The sequence below is a fragment of the Lingula anatina genome, chromosome 4, assembly GCF_051362555.1.
Source record: "Lingula anatina isolate TDL-2025a chromosome 4, LinAna3.0, whole genome shotgun sequence".
In the NCBI taxonomy this organism is placed as follows: domain Eukaryota; kingdom Metazoa; phylum Brachiopoda; class Lingulata; order Lingulida; family Lingulidae; genus Lingula; species Lingula anatina.
In genome coordinates, this window is record NC_141770.1 from 24,667,544 (window position 1) to 24,694,069 (window position 26,526).

Genomic DNA, 26,526 nt, shown 5'->3' on the forward strand with positions numbered 1-26,526 from the left:
CATGCTCTCAAAATATTAAAGCATTGTGAATAGGGCCTACTTCGTAGAAAGGTAAAAAGTCATGAATATATATATGCTGCATATTACCAAATCTATTTAAGGTTATTTCATGCATTCTGTTGGTATAGCAATCAATAAAACAAATATCAAATAAACAGCGTGTCTTTATTTGTACTCTCAGAAAATTTAAGCATTGTGAACACCTCACAGAATTGTTAAAAAATGAAGCAAAGATAGGCCTATGCTTCCTACTACCAAATCTAAACAAGGTAATTTCGGTCGATGCCATTTTGTCTACTTCGACTCACACGTAGCAGCCAACTATTAGGTGGCCTGTCCAACCTTCAGTCCACCAAATACCACGACGCTCTTGTCGACCCTTTTTTCGCTACAAAAATAACCCTGGTAAGCCTATGTGCTGCTTTGGACAGAATGTCACTGAAATTTTCCGGGCGATGATTGCTGGCCGCGGCCAGCCTTTCGTATAATTGTAAAAAGGTGATATCTCCATGTCCAATATCAATGGCAAACCAATCCAAAACGACGGCCCCCGTTCTTTTTATGACTTAAATTAATTGTCGTGTATTTTGAAATTAAAGCTAGAGATGAATTTGACGGCAAAGCGGCCATATTTCCACGTGGTGATAATACGCATGCGCAGAAAGCTCATTTTCCGCACTCGGAACTACTCGGATGTCTCCGCAGTCGACAATGACAGCATGGAGCTTGCGGAATTAGCCGAGGATTGCCGATTGCATTTTCCGGCAAATTCAATAACGACGTTTGTGACAACCGACTTCCTTGGGGGGGGGGGGTTTTTTTTTTTTTTTTTTTTTTTGGAGAACGGACGAAAATCGGTGCGCGCGCAGGATGTCATCCATAAAATTAAAAAAGTGTGGCCTAACTTCTAAAATAAAGGCCCGATTATGCTGATTTTCGAACTCAACCTGCGTTTTAGTTAGTTTGACTACTCCTGTGAGTATAATGACAATTGGCCTATCTGTTTTTCTTATATTGTGTTATCAGTGTTGCATATATGCTGAAAAAGTGAAAAAACAGCATAAATTCCCTTAAAATGACCCAAGCATGCTGATTTTCGAACTTCACCTGCATATTATGAATATTCATCAGTTCTGTAAGTTTCAAGCCAAAAGGTAAAATGGTTTTCCACTTATCATGTTATCGGGGTTGCATATATGCTGAAAAAAGTGAAAAAACGGCATAAATTCCCTAAAAATGACCCCATCATGCTGATTTTTGAACTTGACCTGCATATTATGAATATTCATCCACGCTCGGCTGTCACCTTGATTGGATAGTAAACGATTGTCGTAAAATCGCTAAATGATATTAAAATCGGGTACATAAACTTAAAAACCACCTAGGACAACCTTAGACTGCCACATTAATCCAATACAATGCAAACATAAACTATAACAAGTAGTTAAAGCCTTCAAACCGAATGTCGTAAAGTCCCCATATACCTCCATAGAGACAATAAAATATAGTAAGCTTCTGAAACAAGATAAATCCAGTTCCAACATAATAATCGAAATAAAATACTGTCGGGCATCGGAGCGGCCTAAAACTTGGCACGCTTACCGCTAATACTGCAGGCTACATCATCCCGTCGCTCGTTTGTAAATTCCGTGCATGGCATACGCACAATCAAACCGTATATCCAAATTGCACCTCTGATGTTTGAATTAGTCCTCTACGCTATTCAAATCAAGAAGTGACGTAACCGCAGAGGTCACCGTACACCGGGCTTACGAAAAATAAGCCATGCCATTGGACAATGCGACCTCTGCGGTTACGTCATTTCCTGAATTGGATTGTAGAGAGGACTAATTCAAACATCAGAGATGGAATTTGGATATACGGTTTGATTGTGCGTATGCCATGCACGGAATTTACAAACGAGCGACGGGATGATGTAGCCTGCAGTATTAGCGGTAAGCGTGCCAAGTTTTAGGCCGCTCCGATGCCCGACAGTATTTTATTTCGATTATTATGTTGGAACTGGATTTATCTTGTTTCAGAAGCTTACTATATTTTATTGTCTCTATGGAGGTATATGGGGACTTTACGACATTCGGTTTGAAGGCTTTAACCACTTGTTATAGTTTATGTTTGCATTGTATTGGATTAATGTGGCAGTCTAAGGTTGTCCTAGGTGGTTTTTAAGTTTATGTACCCGATTTTAATATCATTTAGCGATTTTACGACAATCGTTTACTATCCAATCAAGGTGACAGCCGAGCGTGTATTCATCTGTTCTGTCAGTTTCAATCCAAAAGGTAAAATGGTTTTCCACTTATCGTGTTATCGGTGCTGTATATATGCTGAAAAAAGTGAAAAAACAGCATAAATTCCCTAAAAATAACCCAATCATGCTGATTTTCGAACTTGACCTGCGTATTATAAATATTCATCAGTTCTGTAAGTTTCAAGCCAAAAGGTAAAACCGTTTTCCACTAATCGTGTTATCGGTAAAAGTGCACGCCAACGGCAACGGCAACGGCGACGACAGACGCAGGTGACGGCTATATGTACAGACATATCTGTGTCTGTACATAAAAACATATTTAGAATACAGCCGTATTCCTTGGCTTACCTTTCTTGTTGCTCGCTGTGTAAAATTCTTTTCCGACTTTCTTCTTTCGCGGTAGCTGTATATCTGCACCTTTGTTGGAATGTTGTGCCCACGTGATTGGGTTCGGGTTACTGATTGGTCCAATGCCTAGTGGTCTGGGTCATGACCCGGAGATAGTTAACGCATGCGCTGGGGCACGTAAGAAATTGATAGGAATGACTCCCGTATAACAATATATTGCGTTATAAAGGAAATTATAGTTTTACAATAATTTCTGTATTTATATAAAGAGATTTTCATTAGTTTGTGTGACACATTTTGATAAAAGTGAGAGCTTTAAACTGTAAACTTTCAAGGTGATCTTTCTAATGTATATCCCTAATCCAAATGTGTTGAGCACATTTAGTATAATGGTATAATTGTATTGAAATAAAGAAAAAACAGAAAAAAAACAAAAATTCAGCTCTTCACAAGTTACTTTATTTACTATTCAAACACAAATCAAATAATCAAAAGCATTTAATTATATTTGGTATCTTTAGATCAATTTTCATGAATAAATCAAAAACCAAAACTACATATGTAGCTTGGTCATTTAACTTTTTTTTCCTTTCTTTACTAATTTGCTGCTGAAAATTTAATGGAAATTGCCTGCAGGACCGTAGCCTGAGCAAAATGCCAGGGGGGGCAGTAAGCGGACTTGAGGGGGCGAAGCTACCGAGGGGGGGAGGGTGTGGTGTGTAAAATTCCAAATTCCAGGGGGGGGGCAACTGCCCCCCTGCCCCCCTGGAGGCTACGGCCCTGGCCTGTCTACATATATTTCATTTTTATTTGGCTATAACATGTACTCATTTAATGAAATATGTGTATCTTTGAATTAGTAATAGTAGCTACATTCTAGGAATAACACATTTAAATTCAACATAGGCTATTCCTAAGGTCATTATATCACAAATTAGCACAGTCAGGCCATTCGGTTCTCCTCTTAGTCACAGGTCATTTTTTCTAATTTTTTGTCATTGTTAAGTAAAGACAACACAGGTACCGGTATGTCTCCTTGCTGTCATTGTAAAGTGCCAATATTACATATATGACCCATATTTTATGTTCTTCACTATTTAGTACAGACAACACAGGCCAGTTCTCTTCCATCCACGTAAGGTGGACAGGGGAGAGAACCACACTTAGCTTCAGCAGTGTAGAAGAAGGCACCATATTTTTCTTCATGGCCACCAGCTACCAATTCAGGAGCTTCATCAAGGCAGACAAACTCTGTTCTCTGGAAAATATCATGATTTGATACCAGGTATCCATTGTACTCTGTTGTCCACCCAGCTGGACATGTCTTCTTGGCTGGTATCATCACATGACTGGGGCGTGTTTGGGTGTAGCATACAGCACAGGGGGCATCATGGTAACGAAAATTCTGACCTCCTGTATTGGATGTTGAAAATATGTTAGGCGTAACATATTGATATTCCACACCATGTATGTAAGAACCTAAATTTTGCCCTCCATCTTGGTATTTCCCCCACTCTGGTGTCTGTGGCAAACATAGGTAATTACTGCCTCCTCCAGTTTTGTCATGGTGGGTTCCAGCAGATATCCCTGATATAAAATTATAAAGGCCATTTTTAAAGATTTTACTCTTTAATCATAGATGTCAAATTCAAAATTATATATACAGGCACCATACAGGCTCACTACTTATCAATCAACCCTCGTGTGTATATATATATATATCGAGAATTATCTCGAGTTCGAGATATTATTATATATATAATATCATTATTAGATTGTACGCATAGAGATAATTCTCGAGGAATATGATAATGCTGCTTCAATAACGTTCATCCTAAAACACCCCTAAAACCGAATAAAGTGACCCTATATCACGCTCTAGAGATGTTATACGGAATAAACTCGTCCACGTGCGCTGGTCACCTCCCGCCAAATTCTTACGTAATAATGTCTGTCCAATTTGGTCAATTTTTGCTAAATACTTGTCGTGGACGTTCAACTGGCTTGAGAAGTATTTAATCAACCGTCAACACTGACCATGCACGTCTCAGCTGAGCCACACCTAGCTCGGACTGCTGCAGAAATAAGGTCCCAAGGCAAAACCTTTACTTTTTAGTGACATTTTTGTTAAAAAGGGAGCGTCGGACCGGAATATAGTCAAACTTATTTTTCACAAGTGCAAAGGAGAAAGAAATTTACTTTTTGGTGATATTTCTGACAACGAGGCAGTTTCGGAATTTATTTAAAATCGACGGATGTTTATAACAAGTTCACCAGAGTAATAATTCTAGTTTTTTTATTGTTATTTCTGACAACGAGGCGGTTACGGAATATAGTCAAAATCAAGCGGATGTTCATTTCAAGTCCACAGGAGTAATGGTTCTACGTTTTGGTGACATTTTTTTTTACTACGAGGCGGTTTCGGAATATACATGTGCTGGTTTTCAGACCATTCATGTGCTACATGTAATTACAAATTCAAAGGGGGAATGCATTTGATTTTTACCGTTATATCTGATAAAGAGGAAGAATGAACAGCTTAAAAACAAAAGGTAAATAACACAATCCTCGTTAAAATTTATAGATTTACAAATAATTTGTATGCATGTGTGGCTTAAATGTAAGCTATTCCCCGTTTTCACACCATACCCATATGATATGACTTGGTGTAATAAAATGATAAATAATAATTGTTAAACGTGAAAAGTTTATGCTAATTTTTTAAGAGCGTGAGAGATTTTAAATTTGTCTACTGTCCACTATTCTCTTGATGCCAAGAAGATCATATGTTCACTCTGCCTTTGGCTTTCAGCATTAAAAAGACCTCGACTGATTTAACCAAGATGTAGTCATGAAATTCTAGACTACATCGAGGTTAAATCCGAGTTTTCCGAGAGACGCTACGCAGAAATGTCGAGTGAAGCGAGACATTTTTGGGTAGCGGCTCGAGGTTGCCCTCGATCTTCACTGAAGCTTGCCTAGTAAATGGACAGGCTTCAGTGATCATCATATCGCCACGGTCATATAACATCCCTAGGTATGTATGCAGGGACATCCTTTTTAAGCCCTTCTATTCCCTGACTATTTAAAGGTCTGTAGCCGAAGTTTGGTGTCATTTGGATAGTTTATGTCGACAAGGTAGCACTCTCAAATAAGCAAGGTAAGTGACTTTTGCAAAATGTCCCTGCTCACAAGTCTGTCATTGCCATGGCTGCAATCAATGAGTGTGGCTTTGAACTGATAGAACATCCACCTTATTCGCCTGATCTTGCTCCCTCTGACAATTATCTATTTCCCAAATTGAAAAAGGCCATTTCAGGTACTCACTTTGTGGCAGATGATGACGTCATACGTGAAGTGGAGGGGTTTCTGAACGGCCAAGAGAAGGACTTCTATAAAAGTGGCATAGAGGCTCTTAAAACTCGCTGGCAAAGTGTATAGATACTCAAGGAGATTATGTTGAAAATTAAAGAAAAATACTTGTAAAATGTGTACCCCTTCTATATGAGGCTCACTACTTATCAATCAGCACTCGTATATATATATATATATATATATATATATATATATATATATATATATATATATATATATTTTTTTTTTTTTTTTTTTTTTTCAAAAATTTGTATTATTATTATCATTTTACATTGTTATTATTATTTTGAATAGCACTTTACCTTTGTGCAAAAGTTTGGAATGTGTTGAACAAGTTGTTCTGCCCCAACGTATGTACACTGCCCCACCATGGTTGGTATTGGCTGGTAGGCCTGAAAACACATATTAAACCTAGAGAAACACATTGGACTGGTAAACACTGCCTCACAATGGCTAGTATTACTCATACACCAGATACCATATGAAAACTAACACTTAAAGAACAGACATCTTAATGATCAACTTACTAGTAATGTTGCACAAGTTTTATCCAGTTAATAGCTGTCTCTAAACTAAAAAAACTAAAACATTTAAAAAATGGATGAAAATTGAATGCACTAATGAAGTCCTATCAATGCAATTAAAGTGTAGAACGTATTCCCTAATTAATAAAAAGAGATTCACGTATACTGTGCATAGGTAAAGCACCAGACAAACCTGTAGGTGGCACCCCTTTCTGAACTCCATAATGACCATCAATTTTTAATTATAAAATATTAGTATCACGGATATTCAGAAAATGTGACTAGCAAAGGTCTTAAGACCCATGGAACTTCAAAGTCATGACTTGAAAATGCCAAAATGTAAACATGACAGCACTGTTCTGAAATGGGTTTATTTCCATTTTTAACACTTTCTTAACATAAAACTAAATAAACATTTTACTGCCATTTTTATATGACCAACTGAGAAAATTGATGAGATTGGGAAAGTATCAATAGAACAGTGTTAAATGTCCGATTTCCTCCATTCTGAGATTCTGAACATAGTGGATGATTGAATCTGACAAACTGCAATGATATGAGTGTATTTCCATTTTTGACACTATATTACACAATACATAATAAAAAGTTCACCATCATTTTAACATAATCAACTAACAATGTTGTAAAGATGCAGAAAATATCAAACAAACACTTTTACATATCTTATTAGTTCAATAATGAGACTGTTAACATGCCTAAAAATTGAATCTGAGGAAATGTGAAAAAAACAGTATAACTTCTAAAATAATGCCCCGATTATGCTGATTTTCAAACTCAACCTGCATTTTAGCAGGATTGACAACTCCTGTGAGTATAATGACAATTGGCCAATCTGTTTTTCTTATATTGTGTTATCTGTGTTGCATATATATTGAAAAAAGTGAAAAAACAGCATAACTTCCCTAAAAATGGCCCGATCATGCTGATTTTCGAACTTGACCTGCATATTATGAATATTCATCAGTTTTGTAAGTTTCAAGCCAAAAAGTAAAATGGTTTTCCACTTATCGTGTTATCGGTGCTGCATATATGTTGAAAAAAGTGAAAAAACAGCATAACTTCCCTAAAAATGGCCCGATCATGCTGATTTTCTAACTTGACCTGCGTATTATAAATATTCATCAGTTCTGTAAATTTGAATACAAAATGTAAAACGCTATCCCACTTATCGTGTTATCGCTGAGTGCACGGCGACGGCCACAGCGACGACAGACGCAGGTGACGGCTATATGTACAGGCACATCTGTGTCTGTACATAAAAACATTTTTCCACTTATCGTGTTATCGGTGCTGCATATATGCTGAAAAAAGTGAAAAAACAGCATAAATTCTCTAAAAGTGACCCGATCATGCTGATTTTCGAACTTGACCTGCATGTTATAAATATTCATCAGTTCTGTAAATTTGAATACAAAATGTAAAACGCTATCCCACTTATCGTGTTATCGCTGAGTGCACGGCGACGGCCACGGCCACGGCGACGACAGACGCAGGTGATGGCTATATGTACAGACACATCTGTGTCTGTACATAAAAACATTTTTCCACTTATCGTGTTATTGGTGCTGCATATATGCTGAAAAAAGTGAAAAAACAGCATAAATTCCCTAAAAGTGACCCGATGATGCTGATTTTCGAACTTGACCTGCGTATTATGAATATTCATCAGTTCTGTAAGTTTCAAGCCAAAAGGTAAAATGGTTTTTCCACTTATCATGTTATCAGTGCTGCACATATGCTGAAAAAGTGAAAAAACAGCATAAATTCCCTAAAAGTGACCCGATCATGTTGATTTTAGAACTTGACCTGCGTATTATGAATATTCATCAGTTCTGTAAGTTTCAAGCCAAAAGGTAAAATGGTTTTCCACTTATCGTGTTATCAGTGCTGCATATATGCTGAAAAAGTGAAAAAACAGCATAAATTCCCTAAAAGTGACCCAGTCATGCTGATTTTCGAACTTGACCTGCATATTATGAATATTCATCAGTTCTGTAAATTTGAATACAAAATGTATTTAACGGTATTCCACTTATCGTGTTATTGCTGAGTGCACGGCAACGGCGACGGCGACGACAGACGCAGGTGACAGCTATATGTACAGACACATCTGTACATAAAAATGTCTGTACATAAAAATGTAAAGAGTAATTAAAGAGCATAGGACATTAGAGTTATTAGACAAACCTGTTGTAGTTGGCATGCCAATCTGAACTCCAAGTTGCCTCAGCATTTGTCTCAGGTTGTCTAAGGTTAGAGAAACTGATTCCCCTTTTGGTCCCGGTGGTCCCTTAAAAAAACAATGTGTGAAACATACTTAGCCTATTAGCTTCTATTACATTAAGACTGGGTTCCCATGCTAGATCGATCCATCTGGATTGGTCTAACTCCCTGGGAAGTCTCACTAAATTGCCGTCAACTAACTGGCTCAAATGTCTGTCACGCCTACAGAATCGGCTAGGGTGTAAATATAATTACCCCCCTAACAGCCTTAATAGGCGTGACAGACATTTAAGCTGGTTAAGTTGATAACAATTTAGTGAGGCTCCCCAGGGAGATAGATCGGTCCAAATATCTGTGGGATTGGTCCCTAATAAACCTACATTGTAGTATGGTTACTACTGATACAATATTATGTGCATCATTAGATAGATTAATTTCGCATACTAATACAATTTGAACGTTTATCTTAGGATACTCTTTTTCTTAATCAAATGTGATATATTTTCATGATATTTGAAGGTTTGAACAAGATACAAAGGGTTAAAAGTTATCAGTACATAGTTTGTATGAATAACGGAGTTTGAATTATTATGTTTCCAATTTTTAACCTATGTCAAACGTGAGACATGGCTCTGAATTGTAAAGCTAGGGAATAACCTTACTTTTATTACTTTTAGAAAAAGGTTTTTGATATTCTGTTCACACAGATACATGTATCAAATAACTCATAGTATTACATGTATGTAGCAGATTATTCTAATGGCTTTATATCTGCATATAATCAACTTGTTTATAAATGCCATAAGTAAGAATCTCATTGCTTTATTATCAAGCATTTTTTGTAAAATTATTTTTTAGAATTATACATTTTTTTTCTTTGCAAAATTATGATATATGGATGCACATATTTCAATAGAAAAAGCTGTTTATTCTTAAATAACATCTTGTACATAATTATTTGTAAAGTAAGTCTGGAAAATTAAGTAAACCTGGAATCCATCCCTGCCATCTCTTCCTGGAGGTCCCTGGGGTCCTTGTACACAGACTGAACTCGCCACTAAAATAAAGGACACAGATATAAGTTGATTTGAATAACTGGTTTTCAACAATGAGACTGATGCTGTAAGCTGCCCTAAACTATTAAGCATACTTTAAAGATATAAGACAGCCAAAAGGTACTGCTGAAATACTGCTAGGGGAATAACAGAATTAATAAACATTTGAATAAACATTTGAATGTATGCTTAGAAATTGGAGTTAATGCATCTTCACTCTTTTTTTATTAAATGTGGAACATATACTTTAAGTTGCTTTTTTTTATCATGTTTAGCAATATTCCTCAGGTTATATTGTGTAAACATGGTGTAAACAAGTCAACATATTAAGAACTATTACAAGTAATTTAGCTTACAGTTTCCTTGCTGCACTTGTCTCTTGGTAATGGAATGCTTTCCATAGTGAAACTTTGCTCTGTATTTTTCAGCAGCCATGGTGGTTTGCCCATCAAGCTTCACCTTGTCTTTCTGAATATCTGACTTATTTGAAAGTGAAAGAAAAATTAATCATAGTTTTAATTGGTCTACAGATATGTGATTTTTAGATCATGGGAATTGTAGAACTTAGATTGTTAATTATTGTGTTTGTTTTAACTATTCATTGACATTTAAGATAATTATTGGTACAAACCACAATCATGCCGAGAGACAATTAAAATTCAAAGCTCAAAATACCTTAAGTTGTTTGTTCTCCAGTCTGACTGCAGCAACCTCAGCCTCAAGTTTTTTCATTTTTTGTTCTTGTCTGTTTAGTTTTCTAACTAGATTTTTTATCTCTAGTTCTTGCCTGTCCACTCTTTCAACCAGTTTCATCAAAGCATCATTATTGACATCAGCATGATGTTGTAAAGTTGATGTTACTACTGTAATAACAGCAGCGTGTACAAAGAGAAATATTAACTTGGTCATGGTGTACACCATAGTAGGGATTATATATACAGTGGGTCTTTAACCTGGGTGTTTTACTCAGACTAGCAGTTGATATGATAATTATTAATAGATGTATTTTGTTTATATAAAGAGATATAACTAGACCAAGCTGCAATTCATGTCACCTTCATATATGTTTGTTTGGCACAGTTTGATATGTAGCCAAGGTTATAAACTAGTTTTTGGTGTATCTCTCCAGTCTACATATGTTGTGCACATTCATGAAAATTATTTTTATCTCTTAGTTAAATTCAATTAAAATAACCAAAAATTATTGTACTTTATGGCTATTTTATATATTATACAGACACAAATGGGTATCAAAAGTACATTATGTTTTCTTTTATTCACTTTTCACAAAAAAACTTACAACCAAAACGAAGTCATTTGCCTTATTTATTAATAATTAATGTTAAAATCAATTAAGTTGATAAAATGCTATTGGTGTGAAGCACGTACTGGATGTAAAGCAAAACATAAAACAAAAAAGCATATTTTAATGATTACCTATCACCATATTTCTTGGAAGTGCCACTTAAAATTCAACATGGGGAGTTTTTATGCATGTGTCAGTTTGTATGCAATTTGAAAAATCAAAACAGGTCAGTCATTATGTTACAATTACTATTTAGTACAGACAACACAAGCCAGTTCTCTTCCATCCACATATGGTGGACAGGGGAGAGTTCCACATTTAACTTCAGCAGTATAGAACAAGGCACCGTTTTTGTCCTCATGACCACCAGCTACCACTTCTGGAGCTTCATCAAGGCAGACAAATTCTGTTCTATGGTTGCCGTAACTATCATGTTCTGATACCAGGTATCCATTGTACTCTGTTGTCCACCCAGCTGGACATGTCTTCTTGGCTGGTATCATCACATGACTGGGGCGTGTTTGGGTGTAGCACACAGCACAGGGGGCATCATGGTCATAAAAATTCTGACCTCCTATATTGGATGTTGAAAATATGTTAGACTTAACGTGTTCATATTCCACACCATGTATGTAAGAACCTAAATCTTGCCCTCCATCTTGGTATTTCCCCCACTCTGGTATCTGTGGCAAACACAGGTAATTACTGCCTCCCCCAGCTTTGTTGTAGTAAGTTCCAGCAGATATCCCTGATATAAAAAGTTATGAAACCTTTTTAAAGATTTTAATCTGTAACCATAGGTGTCAAATTCAAAATGAAAAAAAAAATTATAGTCAAACATTTGTATTATTATTATCATTAACATTGTTATTATTATTTTGAATGAATGGTTTAATAGAATCACACGTAAGAAAGATGTTCTTTTAGCACTTTACCTTTATACAAAAGTTTCGAGTGTGTTGAACAAGTTGTTCTGTCCCAACGTGTGTAAACTGCCCCACCATGGCTGGTATTGGCTGGTAGACCTGACGATATACACTATTTATGAATTCAGCACTTGGAAATTGAGCATGCATTCACCCCAACCAAAGAATTAACAAAATTAAAAGGAAGAGATTCACATAGTTAAAACACCAGACAAACCTGTAGGTGGCACTCCTTTCTGAGCTCCAATTTGTCCCAGCATTTGTTTGAGGATATCCAATGTTAGAGATCCTGGGTCCCCTTTAGGTCCAGGTGACCCCTTAGAAAATTGAACAAAAATATTAAAACTGATATTTAACAAAGGAACATACATTATTACATATTAAGTATAAACTGATGCATATTTAATCAAATTGCTTTATAGGTTGCATTATTCTCTAATTTTCAATCAAAATAAATATAATTTTTCAATCATAATTTTGAATTACAAAGCTATTGAATATATATATATATATATATCCGTATAGCCAAATGCTAAGTTTTACCTGCATTCCATCTCTGCCATCTTTTCCATCTCTCCCAGGTAATCCCTGTGGTCCCTGAACACTGCTCCTTGAGGAGTTGCCAACTGAAAAGTACATGTATATCTTGTGACAATAATTCAGAGAGTTTTCTTTTAATTGCATATCACTTTGGGCAGTTACCTTACCATTCACAAGGCATCAGTCAGTGGTCACAACATCAGGCCAAACATAGCCCAGAGGTGACCTCATTCAAATCAATAATTGTATAGTTGGAAGTATTACAGGTAAATTGAGATTTGAATTAACATATTATTTTGCATCTGATACTTTACTGTTGCTACTAAGTGATTGTTCTTCATGATGTTTATTTGAAATAAAATTTTATTATTTAAAAAAAGGCATCAATTGATGAGACCTTAATTTATGTGAAAGCAAAGTGTTTTCTGCTTTAAGCTATAATAAAGAGAGCAGACCTACCGTTACCTTGTAGTGCTGACTGATATCCAAGCAGTCCAATGATTTGCTTGAGACTGTCTACTGTTAAACCTGGGTTCTATGGATTAATTTAAGATATTTGTAATAAAAAGCAATGAAGTGTTCAGATTTTGCCATTTCCCTCATTAAGAACAAAAAAGGGTAAAATTATTTGACATTTATTTTGTATTTTTTTTTTCACTATCAATTCCAACTCATGTATGTCACATGTCCATGGCTACATACTATAGAAGCAATTGTTACCTCCGCCAAGGAGGTTATGTTTTGACCCCTGTTTGTTTGTTTGTTTGTCTGTCTGTCATCAACATAACTCAAAAAGTTATGGACCGATTTTGATGAAATTTTCAGGAACTGTCGGCCAAGGAACAGATGATTAGTTTATGGTGGTGATCTGGAGCAATAATCAATAATAATAATCAAAAATTGCTGCCTTGGCGGAAGTCTGCACTTTCAGATGCTTTTCTAGCATGTTGTATGATTATTACTACCAATAATTATTTGTTATGACATATGATTTTATTTTAGAAGGATAAATTATTTTAAAAGTAATTTATTGCAATTGAAGATGAGTTAAGTTACCCGAATTCCATCTCTACCATCTTTGCCATCCCTTCCATCCCTGCCATCTTTGCCCGGGGGTCCTTGCACACACCCTGAACCCACCACTAAAAAATATGACACAGATGCTCATTTTCAGCATGGGGACACATTTTAATGTTATCTGTCATGTAACTATTTAGGCTACATCGATAACAGTCATGGTCAGAAGAAATTGCTTAAATACGCCTAATAGTAATTATGTTGTGGAAACAACAGAAATAAGCATCTGATAAATAAATTGGGGTTTTATGATTCCCCATTATTAAATTTGGGGTATATACCTTTAATCCTGCAGTATTCTTATCAAGATTTATGATATTTGGTTTCTTAACATTTTTGATTAAACAAAAAGGGTGCAAAAAGTCAATATAAGACTTTAACAAATAATATTATAACTTACAGTTTCCTTGCTGCACTTGTCTCTTGGTAATAGAATGGTGAAAGTTTGTTGCATTTCGCTCAGGAACAGTGATAGTTTGTGCATGAAGCTTCAACTTGATTTTCTGAATATCTGACTAATTTTTAAATTAAAAAAGTTTGATTAGTCTTTTTACTATAGATATTTCAATATCAGTAAAGATTATAGAATGTGGGCTGTTAAAGATGTTAATTTTTTTATATTGATAGCAGTGAAGAGAGACAAGGGATCGAACTATTGGAAAATTCACAATCATACAATTAGGCAGAATTTGAAGTACAAATTACCTTAAGTTGTTTGTTTTCCTGTTTTACTGCAGCAACCTCCGCCTCCAACCTTTTCAGGAATGCTATCTCTCGTTCTTGCTTGTCCAGTCTTTCAACCAGTTTCATCAACACATCATTATTGACATCAGCATGATGTTGTAAAGTTGATGCAGAGACAGTAGCAACAAAAAGGGCAGAGAATACATGAAAATACATGATGTACACCAGTCTGTAGCCTCTAACACACTGACCTGGGCGAGGCAATGAAAACTTTTATATCACTTAAGCCATGATTTATTGAATGGACATGTCAAATGTTTACAATGTGGGTCTTAGAAAGTTGGTTTTCTACAAATATTTGATAACCGATAGTTTAAGGGCAGCAGCTTATATTTTTTCTATAAATCATGTGTAACACTTGATAACCAGTGACATTTTCAATCACAAACCTCTTTCTCCTCAGTTTTCCGTAACTATACTCTTTGAAGTAAGTAATGACTGGGCACCACCAGGTACTCTTTTAAATATAAATTACTGAATTCGTCCAGGCACATGCAAGCACTTTACTTTAAATAACATATAATGTTAATATATTGTATGTACAAACATCTGCTATTAAACTAAGTATGTTTTTACACATTTAGAGATTTCTTTTTACATTTTACCCACATAACACCTCTTTTTAAATGTATGTCATGCAACTGAGCTGTAAAAGCTTGTTCTAGTTCAGACATTCAAAAATCATTCTGAAGAAATATTGAAATTATTGTGCAAGTCCACAAACATATGCCCATTAAAAATCACAAGTGGTTAGGAAAACTGTTTTAAATTAATCTGAATTGGTAAGTGTTTGAAACACTATCAGTTTGAAAAAACATTTTCCATTGATACTTTCAGCACCTATTTTGCTAGCCTAATTATCCTTGGAATTTTGAATCACACAAGTGTTAAAATTCTAAACACTTGAGTCTATCGAAATTCATTTTCCAAAACACTTCCAGCACCTTTGCCAGCTTTACCTCCAGGAATGTGTTAGAGCGTATTCTCAACGAATTAAGCCAGGCTTTACAAAGCCGGTGACCTAAAAATGGCGGACGTACATGAAAGAAAAACCGCCTAATCTTTTAATAGTCTCTCCGCCTCCCCACACGTCGTCCCTGCGGGGTACAGTAATTAAATCTCGGCTCCGTTCGCCATGCGGAAGCTACCTGAGAAATATTAAGTGCGCATGCTCATCAGTTAAACTCGTGGTGAAGAAGGCATGGCGGCTGAAGGCGATCGGAGGAAAAAAGCTCTTCTTTTCTATTATCTTTGAAAACAGAGATGAAAAAGGAATAATTTGGCCCGTAGAGCAGCAATGAATCGACTATCTAAGGAGATAATATCACCAGAGATATTCACGGAAATATTAATGTTCGGAGCCGAGATTTAATTACTGTACCCCGCAGGGATGACGTGTGGGGAGGCGTGTGAGAGGCGGAGAGACTATTAAAAGATTAGGCGGTTTTTCTTTCATGTACGTCTGCCATTTTTAGGTCACCGGCTTTGTAAAGCCTGGCTTAATTCGTTGAGAATGCGCTCTTAGTTGTTCACTGTCTCAACCATTGTGACAAGATGTCTGAGACATTGTGCTTACCATTCACTTTGATTTATAACTTTCTTGATATATGCAGTCTGCATCGAAGAATTATAGTACAAGTTCTTCCGAAACTATTTTTACTTCTTTTCATATGACAGAAAATTTTAGATAGTTCTAAACCGGGTCTTTGTACCATACTTTATGATAATATGTAGACTATGCATTTACCCCTGATACATGTACATGTATATGCAGACTATATGCTACATGTATTCATAACCACAACATGGCCTGGAGAAGTTATTAACCATCTTTCTCCTTTACCCTTTAGAAGAAATGTGTCCAAACATAAACTACGTACAGAATATTAATCTTTACACATTAAAAAATATTCATTTTGTGTCCTTGCAGATGGAAATATAAGTTATTTGTTACCCCTAGTCGCCTGGTGATGCTGACAGGAGCAGCACTGGCAGGCACATGTGGCTTTATAGCTGGAATAGTGGGTTTACTGCAGTGGAGAGAAAAGGTAATGGGTCAGATTTTTTAGTTATTTTACTAATATATTTTCATTTTTGTTTTTTAATCTTTATTCAATTTTATTTTTTATTTTTAATTTATGTGTTTATTTATAATAATCAATATGACTGCTCATTTTTTGTTCTTTTCATGCATGAAGGATTATTGGGTTACCAAATTACTTTGCAGAGCTAATATGTTGCTAATAATAATAGCAACAAAATAATGCCACTGATTTTCTGTTCAGTTTAGACTGGTTTACATGTATTTATGCAAAACTCAAGTGAGATTGTATTTAATTCAAGTATTGAGTTATGTTTTTAGTTGTCATGGAAGGATAAAGTGTACGCAATTTTTTCTTTGGTTAGAAAGTACTAGTAGATATTTGTCAAAAGACACTAAACACATTTTATTTCTAACTCACGAGATGTTTAGTCTCAATAGGAATTACATATTTTTACACCATCTTTACATTCCTAGTTCACCAAAATATTTTCATTGTCAAAATAATAATTTCTTTTCAGAGAGAAGATCAGAAAGAAAAAAAACAAGAATCTCACAAATTTCATTTTTATGCCATGTAGCATGTAGAACACCCTTGCCTATGGCTCCTGGTGCTGAGGAATACTGGATATCCAGTTTCACTTTCATTTTAATGCCATGAATAATTGTAAATGGTAGCTTCACTAAAGATGCATACTAATTGATATTAAAGGTTTCAATTCAATTTAATGTTTTCACAGTGTACCATAGTTTTCTCAAAAGGTGTGGTCAAAATAAGTAAAAAAATCACTGTTTGCTCACCTTTTTGTCTCTTAAATTATTTATGTATTTTTATTGTGGTTTCATTTCTCAATAAGAAAGAACTTAAAATGACAAAGTACAAATTGGATCGATATATATATGGCACTAGGTTGTCTAGTACACTATGGTCTTGCACCGCATCCAAAAAAAAAAAAGACAACGAAAAGCTCATTTTCTAGTTAGCAAGTTATGGGAAATGCATGCACAGCATTACAAAGTATCTGTGTGTGTCTTTTAGTTTATAATAATAGCAGAAGGGAAAAAGTTCCACTAAACTTTAGAAAATACTGTTGGGATGATACAATCCTGCTATATTATTTCATGTTTTTATTTATTTATTTATTTATTTATTGACAATCTTTTTTCTGATAATATTATTTATTATTGTAATATTGTGCTATGACTTTCATTAAAAAAATTATTGTTGTTTAGATTTTCATGCAAATAATATTTAAGGGTTTTAATGCTAACAAAAATAAGACATTGCTGAAGGGGTACTATGCGATGCAAGTTCATTTCACTGGTTCTTTTTGTCCTCAACTTCTAGAATATTTTCAAGAATGCCTGGTTATGAAATTATTGTCTAAGATAATGACGGAATTTTTGTCGTGTTTCGTGTAAAAAAATTGACTGTACCCGTGTAGGGGTCCATGCTCCTCCCTACCCAGGTTCTTCTACAGGGTTGCTACTTAATATGGAATATTTTTTATCATTGTTATTTTTCAGTGCTGATTAAAATTTTTTTGGCTTGAGTCATTAAAAAAGTATGTCACTGAGTGATAATAACATCCAGTCTTCTGTTGTAAGATATTTTGGTCAATAATATCAAATCTGACATAAGATGCCATTCAAAAGAAAGGAACACCCCCAGAAAACCATATCAACAGTTTGATGTCAGTATAAGCTTTAAGATAAGATATTAAAGAAAATGATAGCCTCCGGACAGTGATATGTTACACAGTCAAAGAACTCACAACAGTAAATCATGAAAAGTCAGTAATTGCGGGTATGACCTCCAGCAGCCGCTAACAGCGCCCTCATCCTACATGGCATACCCTGTGACACGTTTTTCAGAGTTTGGGTGGGGATATCATTCCACGCAGTGATATTTGCCTGTCGCAGTTCATCACTATTTACCGGCCGGGGACCATAGCTATTAATTCTGTGAGTTACTTCTGCCCACAGATTTTCAATTGGGTTCATATCTGGAGAGTTTGCAGGCCAGGGCAGTTGCTGAACCCATTGGTTTTGAAGAAAAACAGTGATTCTGGGTTGCGCAGTCGTCTTGGTACACAAAGTTGTTCCTGAAGATGACTCTTACCAATCGAAGCAATGTTTGCTGTAGAATGTCTCTGTAGGAATCCTGGATGAGGTTGCCTCCTAGAAAAACCAACTGGTTCTGGGCACCAACATGAAATGCTCCCCAAACAGAGACGTTACCATCCCCTGCTTGCACCCTAGGCAGTACACAATCATTGTTTTATGCTCCTCGTACACATCGGTGGACACAGATTTGACGATCAACCCTCAAAAAACCATATCTGGCCTCATTACTGAAAACGACATGATTACAGTGTTTTGGCTGCAAACACACGTGGTCCCCAGCCCATTGCAGACGTCGCTGTATATGACCTGCTGTTAACAGTGGTTTCCCTACTGGCCTTCGTGCAAAATAACCAGCTTGCAGAAATCTCTTGTTCACGTGGGACCTTGAAACGGGCGTTTGAATGACATTCTGCCTCTCTTTTCTGAGGACACTGGTTGTCTTTGTACGACCAGCACGGTGTCCTCTAAGGAGAAGGCGATCCTGTCTTCTTGGTGTGATACGCGGACACCCTGGTTGAGGCATTGGAGTAGGTGCCCCTGTTGCAGCATTTCTTTGGAGGACTTCACAAATGGTTCCTGATAAATGTTGAATTACCTGGCAATGGCTGTCCATTTCTGGCCATTTTCTCTGACAGCAAGAATCCCATAGTAAGCTGCATTGCTTAACTGTTGAACCATATCTTCACTAAGGTACATGTCAAGTTTCAGAGCGATCCCTTTGTTGCTTCTCTAAACACACTCCAAAGATTGACCAAACCCATGCGTTTTTATACAAGAGCAGTCTGAAATTGCCGAAAAGACCATCCCTCACATTTCTAACCACAGAACACGCAACTGCATGCATCTATTGTTTCGAGAGTTGAGTGTTAATTAGGTAACACACCTGGCTCCACATGGAGTGACACCTCAGCTTTGGATTTAAATAAGTTAGAGAGAAATTAAATATTTTGTAGAAAAAAAAAATAATATTCCATATTAAGTGGTAACCCTGTAATATTTTACTTGTCACTGATGCATGGGAGAGGGAATATAACCACAAACTCACATCTTCAGTTCCAACTTTTAAGTCCTTTATTAGGTCCAAACATTCAGCCTTTATACACACTATCTACAGAGAATCTATCTGCATGCCATATTGTCTAGATAATTATAAATCAAGCTGAATAGAAGATTTTATTAATTATTTAAATATGACAAAAACATCAAACAACTCAAAATAATGACCTAAAGCAAGAGAAATCATGAAGAATTTTTTTTTTTTTCAAATTTTAAAAGCCAGGCGACACTGCAAAAGTAACTGCAACCTGTTAACTGTCGCATGTAAAATAAAAATTCTAGACATTTTTTGAGATGTTAGACATCACACTATCTCCCTGATAAGTCGTGAATGTTGTACTTTTCTTTTACTATAAAAGCAAGATCAACTGGAGAATTTGAGATGGTGCTGCTAGCAGCAGTTATAATGAGAAACATGAACTTCACCATGGTGCATGCCACTAAAGCGATATGTGCACTGGGTACACTACATCATGTATCATCCTATTTTGGTTCCTTGACTCAAAGTTTTAATATAATATGTTGTTTATATAAAAAGATATTCATTGGGTTGTTTGACACAATTTGTTATGAAGTGAGGGTTTTAAACTGTGATGGTGTATTTTATGTCTCTTCCTGATAAAGATGTAAATGTGCACATTTAGTATCATGGTAAAAAATGACAGACAAATCAACAGATCAAAAGCATGTGATTATATTTGCTATCTTTAATCCAATGTTCATGCATAAATCAAAAGCCTAGGCTACAGGTAGGTTATTAAAAAAATTTTGCTCATTAATAATTTATTTATTTGCTGCTGAATGGAAATTGCCTGTGACACAAACCTATAGCTTTCATTCAAGTAGAACTAGCTAAATAAAAATGGAATTTATATTTTTTAAGTAGTAATTGTAGCTATATTTTAGATATATTCTAGGAAATAACAGATTTAAATTCAACATAGGCTATTCCTAAGGTTATTGTATTAAAATTAGCACAGTCAGGCCATTCTTCTCCTCTACCTGTGATGTACTATAGTCACAGCAGGCCCGTAGCCAGGGGGGGTTCGGGGAGTTCGAAAGAACCGCCCCTTTTGCTGGGAAAAGGTCCACTCTGGGTAAAATTTGATCTAGGTACATGAAGTTTTTGTGTAAAAAAGGTCCACTTTTTCAAAAAAAGAACCCCCCTTTTAAAATTGCTGGCTACGGGCCTGCACAGCTAGGTTATTTATTCAGTTCTGTCTATTTTGTTCACTGTAAAGTGCTGATATTATGAACCATATTCAATCTTCTTCACTATTCAGAGGGTAGGGAATACTTTTTTCATTCCGCTTGATTAGCCATATTTTCCAAGAGTGAATTTGCATTATTTAAGCCCAATTTTCTGCATGAAACGTGATTCATGAATTCTTGGTGATTAGTGATTGACCTGAATATATATCTTGGTGATTGGTGATTGAGCTGTTTTAATCTTGGTGTTTGATGATTAAGGGGGGTATCCCCTACCCTCTATTTAGTACAGACAACACAGGGCAGCTCTCTTCCATCCACATATGGTGGACAGGGGAGAGAACCACACTGAGATTCAGCAGTGTAGAACAAGGCCCCATTTTTGTCCTCATGACCACCAGCTACCACTTCTGGAGCTTCATCAAGGCAGACAAACTCTGATCTCTGCTGTGTGTCATGATTTGATACCAGGTATCCATTGTACTCTGTTGTCCACCCAGCTGGACATGTCTTCTTGGCTGGTATCATCACATGACTGGGGCGTGTTTGGGTGAAGCATACAGCACAGGGGGCATCATGCTGAAAAAATTCTTGACCTACTGTATTGGATGTTGAAAAAATGTTGCTTTTAACATATTCATATTCCACACCATGTATGTAAGAACCTAAATCTTGCCCTCCATCTTGGTATTTCCCCCACTCTGGTGTCTGTTGTAAACACAGGTAATTACTGCCTCCTCCAGTTTTGCTGTAATGGGATCCAGCAGATATCCCTGCAGAAATAAAAAAAAAGCTATAAAATCTAATTTTAATAAAGATATACAATAGGTGTCAATTTTTAAATCTAAAAAAAAATATATATATATATATATATATATATATATATATATATATATATATATATATATATATATATTCAAACAATTATTATTATTATTGTTATCTTAAAGTAGAATAGAACTTCACAAAGAAAAGGCCAGTATTTTTATCAATTTACCTTTGTACAAAAGTTTTGAATGTGTTGAACAAGTTGTTCTGCCCCAGCGTGTGTAAACTGCCCCACCGTGACTGGTATTGGCTGGTGAACCTGAAAACATACATTTTTAACCTAGAGAACCATATTGTATACTTGCCCTCACCATGGCTAGTAGTGCTCTTACATGTACAACAGATATCATAAAAATGTACACTTTCAAATCCATCCATCCATGTGTGTCATCTCTTCTCAGGTTTCTCACTTTCAATCTTGTCCTGTTCTTAGCTTCATTCGTGCACTCTTCCATTGGTTTACTTGTCCATCTTGTCCATGTTAGTTGTTGTCTCCCTCTCCTACGTGTTTCTTCAACCTTTCCCTGTAGGACATGCTTGCAGATGGTTTCATGCCTGGCTATGTGACCAAAGTATTGCATTTTTCTGCATTGTATGTCTGCAAATAAAGTTTGTTTGACAGACAATTGCTTACACATTTCTTCATTTGTGAGCTTTTGTGTCCAGCTTATTCTTCCCATCCTTCTGTATATTTACATTTTAAATGCCTTGATTCTTCTTTTTATGTCCTTGTTAAATGTCCGGGTCTCACAGCTGTATGTTAGGACGGGAATTTTGTTAGACTTCACAAGTCTGAGTCTTGGGTTAAAAGAGCTAGTGTTTCTGGTGGTAAGTAAATATAATTTCATTTTTTTAAACTGTGATTTTGTCATGTCAATGCATTCTTTAATTTCCTGCACATTTTTGACATCTCCTGTGTATTTCTGTTCCAGATATTTGAAAATCACAACCTGTTGCAGTCTTTTAACATCAATGGTTATGTTTGTCTCTATTGGATTTTTAATGACCTTGGTTTTATTGGTATTCATATCCAGTCCTGCCTGTTCAATATTTGTTTTGACTTTGTTTATAAGGGCCCGTAAGTTTTCTTCATTCTCTGCAGTAAGGACTGTATCATCAGCTTATCTGAGGTTGTTGATATTCCTCCCTCCTATGTTTATTCCTAGGCAGTCTTTGCTCATTCAGAAAATAAACTCTTTCGAAACAAACATTTTAATGTCATTGATCAACTTTCTGTTGCACAGCAATCTTTAGCCCATTCACAAGTATAGCTGTAGCATAACTAAAAAAGTAAAACCTTTGATAAAATGGAAAAAAATTGAATCCTTTAATTAAGTCGGTGGAGAGGAATGTAGAACATATTCCCCAAATTAAAAAAAAAAAATTAAAAGGAAGAGGTTCACATAGTTAAAGCAGTGGACAAACCTGTAGGTGGCACCCCTATCTGAACTCCAATTTGTCCCAGCATTTGTTTGAGGGTATCCAATGTTAGAGATCCTGGGTCCCCTTTAGGTCCAGGTGGTCCCTTGGGAAATTGAACAAAAATATTGGATATGCTATAATTACACATAGGAATGTATATTAACAGAATTATAAACTGGTGAAATTAATTACAGATCTGTTATCTGTGAGTTGATTATTGAAAATTGAACAAATAGCTTGGAACTGCTATTTCACATAACAAAATTATTAATGGTGATATAAATTTTAGATCTTTTATCTTTGAGTTGATTATTTGGAATATCATGTCAAGAATATTTTCTGATGTTTATCTCATGGAACACCTAATATTTCTTATTAAATGACTGTGCACTTTCATGATTGTAAGAAGTAGAAAACACTCTAATGTGCATTTTCTTGATATTTCAAGAAGTGGGCATCATAATTATTAGATTGCATTACTGTCTAAATTTCAATCAAAACTAACATAAATATTTAACCAAAATTTTGAAATACAAAGCTATTGAATGCATAGTTATCATGCTAAGTTTTACCTGTATTCCATCTCTGCCATCTTTACCATCTCTCCCAGGTAATCCAGGTGGTCCCTGAACACTGCTCCTTGAGGAGTTGCCAACTGAAAAGTATATCTTGTAATAATAATTTGGATAGATTTCTGTGGATATATAACAATTTTGTCTTCTTGGAATCAATTAATGCATTTCACAATTCATCTGTCACTTTGGACAGTTACCTCATCATTCACAAGACATAGCTGTCAATCTTCACAACTTTGGGTCAAACATAGCCGATAGGTGACCTCACCCAGAAATAAATAATTGTATATTTACTAAGTAGTGCAGCTAAATTAAAATATGAATTAGCATTTCATATTGCATCTGATATTTTACTGTCACTGCTAAGTGATAATTCTTCATGGTGTTTGGCATATTTAAAATGAAAATTTTATTGTTTAGAAAGAAAAAGCATCAATTGAGAAGACCTTATGTGATAGCAAAATGTTTTCTGCTTTAATCCATAATATACAGAGCAGACCTACCATTACCTTGTAGTGGTGACTGATATCCAAGCAGTCCAATGATTTGTTTGAGACTGTCTACTGTTAAACTTAGGTTCTGTGGATTAATTTAAGATATTTGTAAGATAAAGTGGGGAAGATCACATTCTGTCATTTTACACAAGTTGAATGTTAAAATTCAATTATATATATATATCCAAATTTATTTTTATGTGATGTTTACTAGACGTCATTTCATTATCAATTTAAATTTATAAGTTCGTACGTCAAATTTCCACAGCTTCATACTCTTGAAGCAATTGTTAGGTATTATATAATTATTACAAAAATCATATATTATGGCATACAATTTTATTTAAGAAAGAAAAGTTATTCTAAAGAATATGTAATTTGTTACAAATGAAGATGTATAGAGTAAAATTACCTGAATTCCATCTTTCCCATCTTTCCCATCCTTGCCATCCTTTCCATCTTTCCCCGGGGGTCCCTGGGGTCCTTGTATACACGATGAACTCACCACTAAAACATACGACACAGATGCTCAGTATAATACACTCTACTGTTATCTGTTACTTTAAATATTTTCTGGATTGTCCTATTGTGAATGCTGCACATTTTTGATAAACAATTTTTCAGACATTGTAGGTGATTGGTTACGGTACCTCAACTTAGGCTACATCGATAACTGTCTTGGTCAGAAGAAAGGCTTCAATACACCTACTAGTTATTATGTTGTGGTAACAACAGAAATAAACATCTGTTAAATAAATTGGGGTTTTATGATTCCCCGTTATCAGATTTGGGGTATATTCCTTTAATCCTGCAGTATTTTTATCAAGATTTATGATATTTGGTTTCGTAACAATTTTGGCCAAAAAGTCCATTTAAGTATTAACAAATTATGTTAGAGCTTACAGTTTCCTTGCTGCACTTGTCTCTTGGTAATGGAATGGTGAAAGTTTGTTGCATTTTGCTCAGGAACAGTAATAGTTTGGGCATCAAGCTTCAACTTGATTTTCTGAATGTCTGACTAATTAAAAAGGTTTGATAAGACTTTTTAGTATCTATGCCATTTAAATATATGGAAATAATAGAATGTAGGCTGTTTAAGTTGTCAAAATTTTTTTTATTATTGACAAGAGTGAAGAGAGACAAGGGATAGCAGGAGCGGATTCAGGCCGTCTTCTGAGTCTTCCGGAAGACAGTCAGATTTTCAAGTTTACATTGACGGGTATCTATTTTTTGTCGGAAGACGGTCAAAAAGGGATGATGGATCAACAAAGTTAATTTGGAAGACTGTCAGAAAAACATCTCTGGATCCGCCCCTGGATATAACTTGGAAAATTCACAATCATACAATTAGGCAAGTTGTGAAGCACAAAATACCTTAAGTTGTCTGTTTTCCTGTTTTACTGCAGCAACCTCTGCCTCCAACCTTTTCAGGAATGCTATCTCTCGTTCTTGCTTGTCCAGTCTTTCAACCAGTTTCATCAACACATCATTATTGACATCAGCATGATGTTGTAAAGTTGATGCAGAGACAGTAGCAACAATAAGGGCAGTGAATACATGAAAATACATGATGTACACTCGTCCGTAGTCTCTAAGACCCTGACTTGGCTGAGGCAACTATAACCCTTATATTGCTTAAGCCATGATTTATTGAATGGACATGTCAAACGTTTACAATGTGGGTCTAAGAAAGTTGGTTTTCTACAAATATTTGATAACTGATAGTTTAAGGGCAGCAGCTTATAATTTTTCTATAAATCACGTGTAACTCTTGATAACCAGTGACACATTCAAAGACCAACCTCTTACTCATCAGTTTTCCATTATTATACTCTTTAAAGTAAGTTACAACTGGGCACCACAAGGTTCACTTTTAAATATAAATTACTGAATTCATCCAGGCACATGGAAGCACTTAACTTTAAATCTCAAATAATGTTAATATATTGTATGTACAAACATCTACCATTTAATTAAGCATGTACGTACATATTTATAGATTTTTAAAAACATTTTACCCATATAACAACTCTTTTCAAATGTATTTCATGCAAATGAACTGTAAAAGCTAGCTTTTGTTTGTTTGTTTGTTTGTTTTGGTTCCAAAACATTTTGCACTATTCATTTCTTATTTGATTTCTATAATAATTAACTTCATATTTTCTCACCATTCTTTCCTTCAAATTATGTTTTCTAGATGGAAGAGGTAACATGATATAATTACACACACTGGACATTATAGAAGTGTCACCCCCTGAATCAGAGTATTCAAAGTTATTAACCTGAAGAGGCGGAATATAAGCAATGTCAGAATATCGATACAGTTGAATTGTTCAGTCAGAACCGTTTCTTTTGTGAAATTTGAT

The 26,526-nt window shown here is 35.4% G+C and overlaps 2 protein-coding genes and 1 long non-coding RNA gene across 5 annotated transcripts; 1 reads left to right on the plus strand and 2 right to left on the minus strand.

Moving 5' to 3' along the window:
- Nucleotides 1-3,068: 3,068 nt before the first annotated feature.
- LOC106151508 (uncharacterized) lies at nucleotides 3,069-10,883 on the minus strand. Its single transcript, XM_087011898.1, has 6 exons — nucleotides 10,491-10,883; nucleotides 10,172-10,295; nucleotides 9,750-9,817; nucleotides 8,725-8,827; nucleotides 6,295-6,384; nucleotides 3,069-4,204 (listed from the first exon to the last, which is right to left on the minus strand). The coding sequence occupies exons 1-6, from the start codon at nucleotides 10,734-10,736 to the stop codon at nucleotides 3,711-3,713; spliced, it is 1,125 nt and encodes a 374-aa protein (XP_086868024.1). The 5' UTR covers nucleotides 10,737-10,883; the 3' UTR covers nucleotides 3,069-3,710.
- A 258-nt stretch (nucleotides 10,884-11,141) lies between these two features.
- On the minus strand, nucleotides 11,142-25,733 carry LOC147762661 (uncharacterized). Of its 3 annotated transcripts, none has more exons than XM_087011895.1 (8): nucleotides 25,535-25,733; nucleotides 25,064-25,178; nucleotides 24,573-24,667; nucleotides 13,053-13,122; nucleotides 12,591-12,673; nucleotides 12,265-12,364; nucleotides 12,057-12,146; nucleotides 11,142-11,869 (listed from the first exon to the last, which is right to left on the minus strand). In XM_087011895.1, the coding sequence occupies exons 1-8, from the start codon at nucleotides 25,727-25,729 to the stop codon at nucleotides 11,370-11,372; spliced, it is 1,248 nt and encodes a 415-aa protein (XP_086868021.1). In that variant the 5' UTR covers nucleotides 25,730-25,733; the 3' UTR covers nucleotides 11,142-11,369. The 3 variants fall into 3 exon arrangements, with proteins under 3 accessions (XP_086868021.1, XP_086868023.1, XP_086868022.1); XM_087011897.1 differs by lacking the exons at nucleotides 11,142-11,869; nucleotides 12,057-12,146; nucleotides 12,265-12,364; nucleotides 12,591-12,673; nucleotides 13,053-13,122 and adding exons at nucleotides 19,625-21,614; nucleotides 21,839-21,928; nucleotides 23,095-23,194; nucleotides 23,664-23,746; nucleotides 24,176-24,245; XM_087011896.1 differs by lacking the exons at nucleotides 11,142-11,869; nucleotides 12,057-12,146; nucleotides 12,265-12,364; nucleotides 12,591-12,673; nucleotides 13,053-13,122 and adding exons at nucleotides 19,625-21,614; nucleotides 21,839-21,928; nucleotides 23,095-23,194; nucleotides 23,664-23,746; nucleotides 24,170-24,245.
- Nucleotides 12,606-17,760, plus strand: LOC147762662 (uncharacterized). Its single transcript, XR_015334071.1, has 3 exons — nucleotides 12,606-12,853; nucleotides 16,339-16,456; nucleotides 16,971-17,760. It is a non-coding gene; the product is annotated as an uncharacterized LOC147762662 (long non-coding RNA).
- Nucleotides 25,734-26,526: the final 793 nt, after the last annotated feature.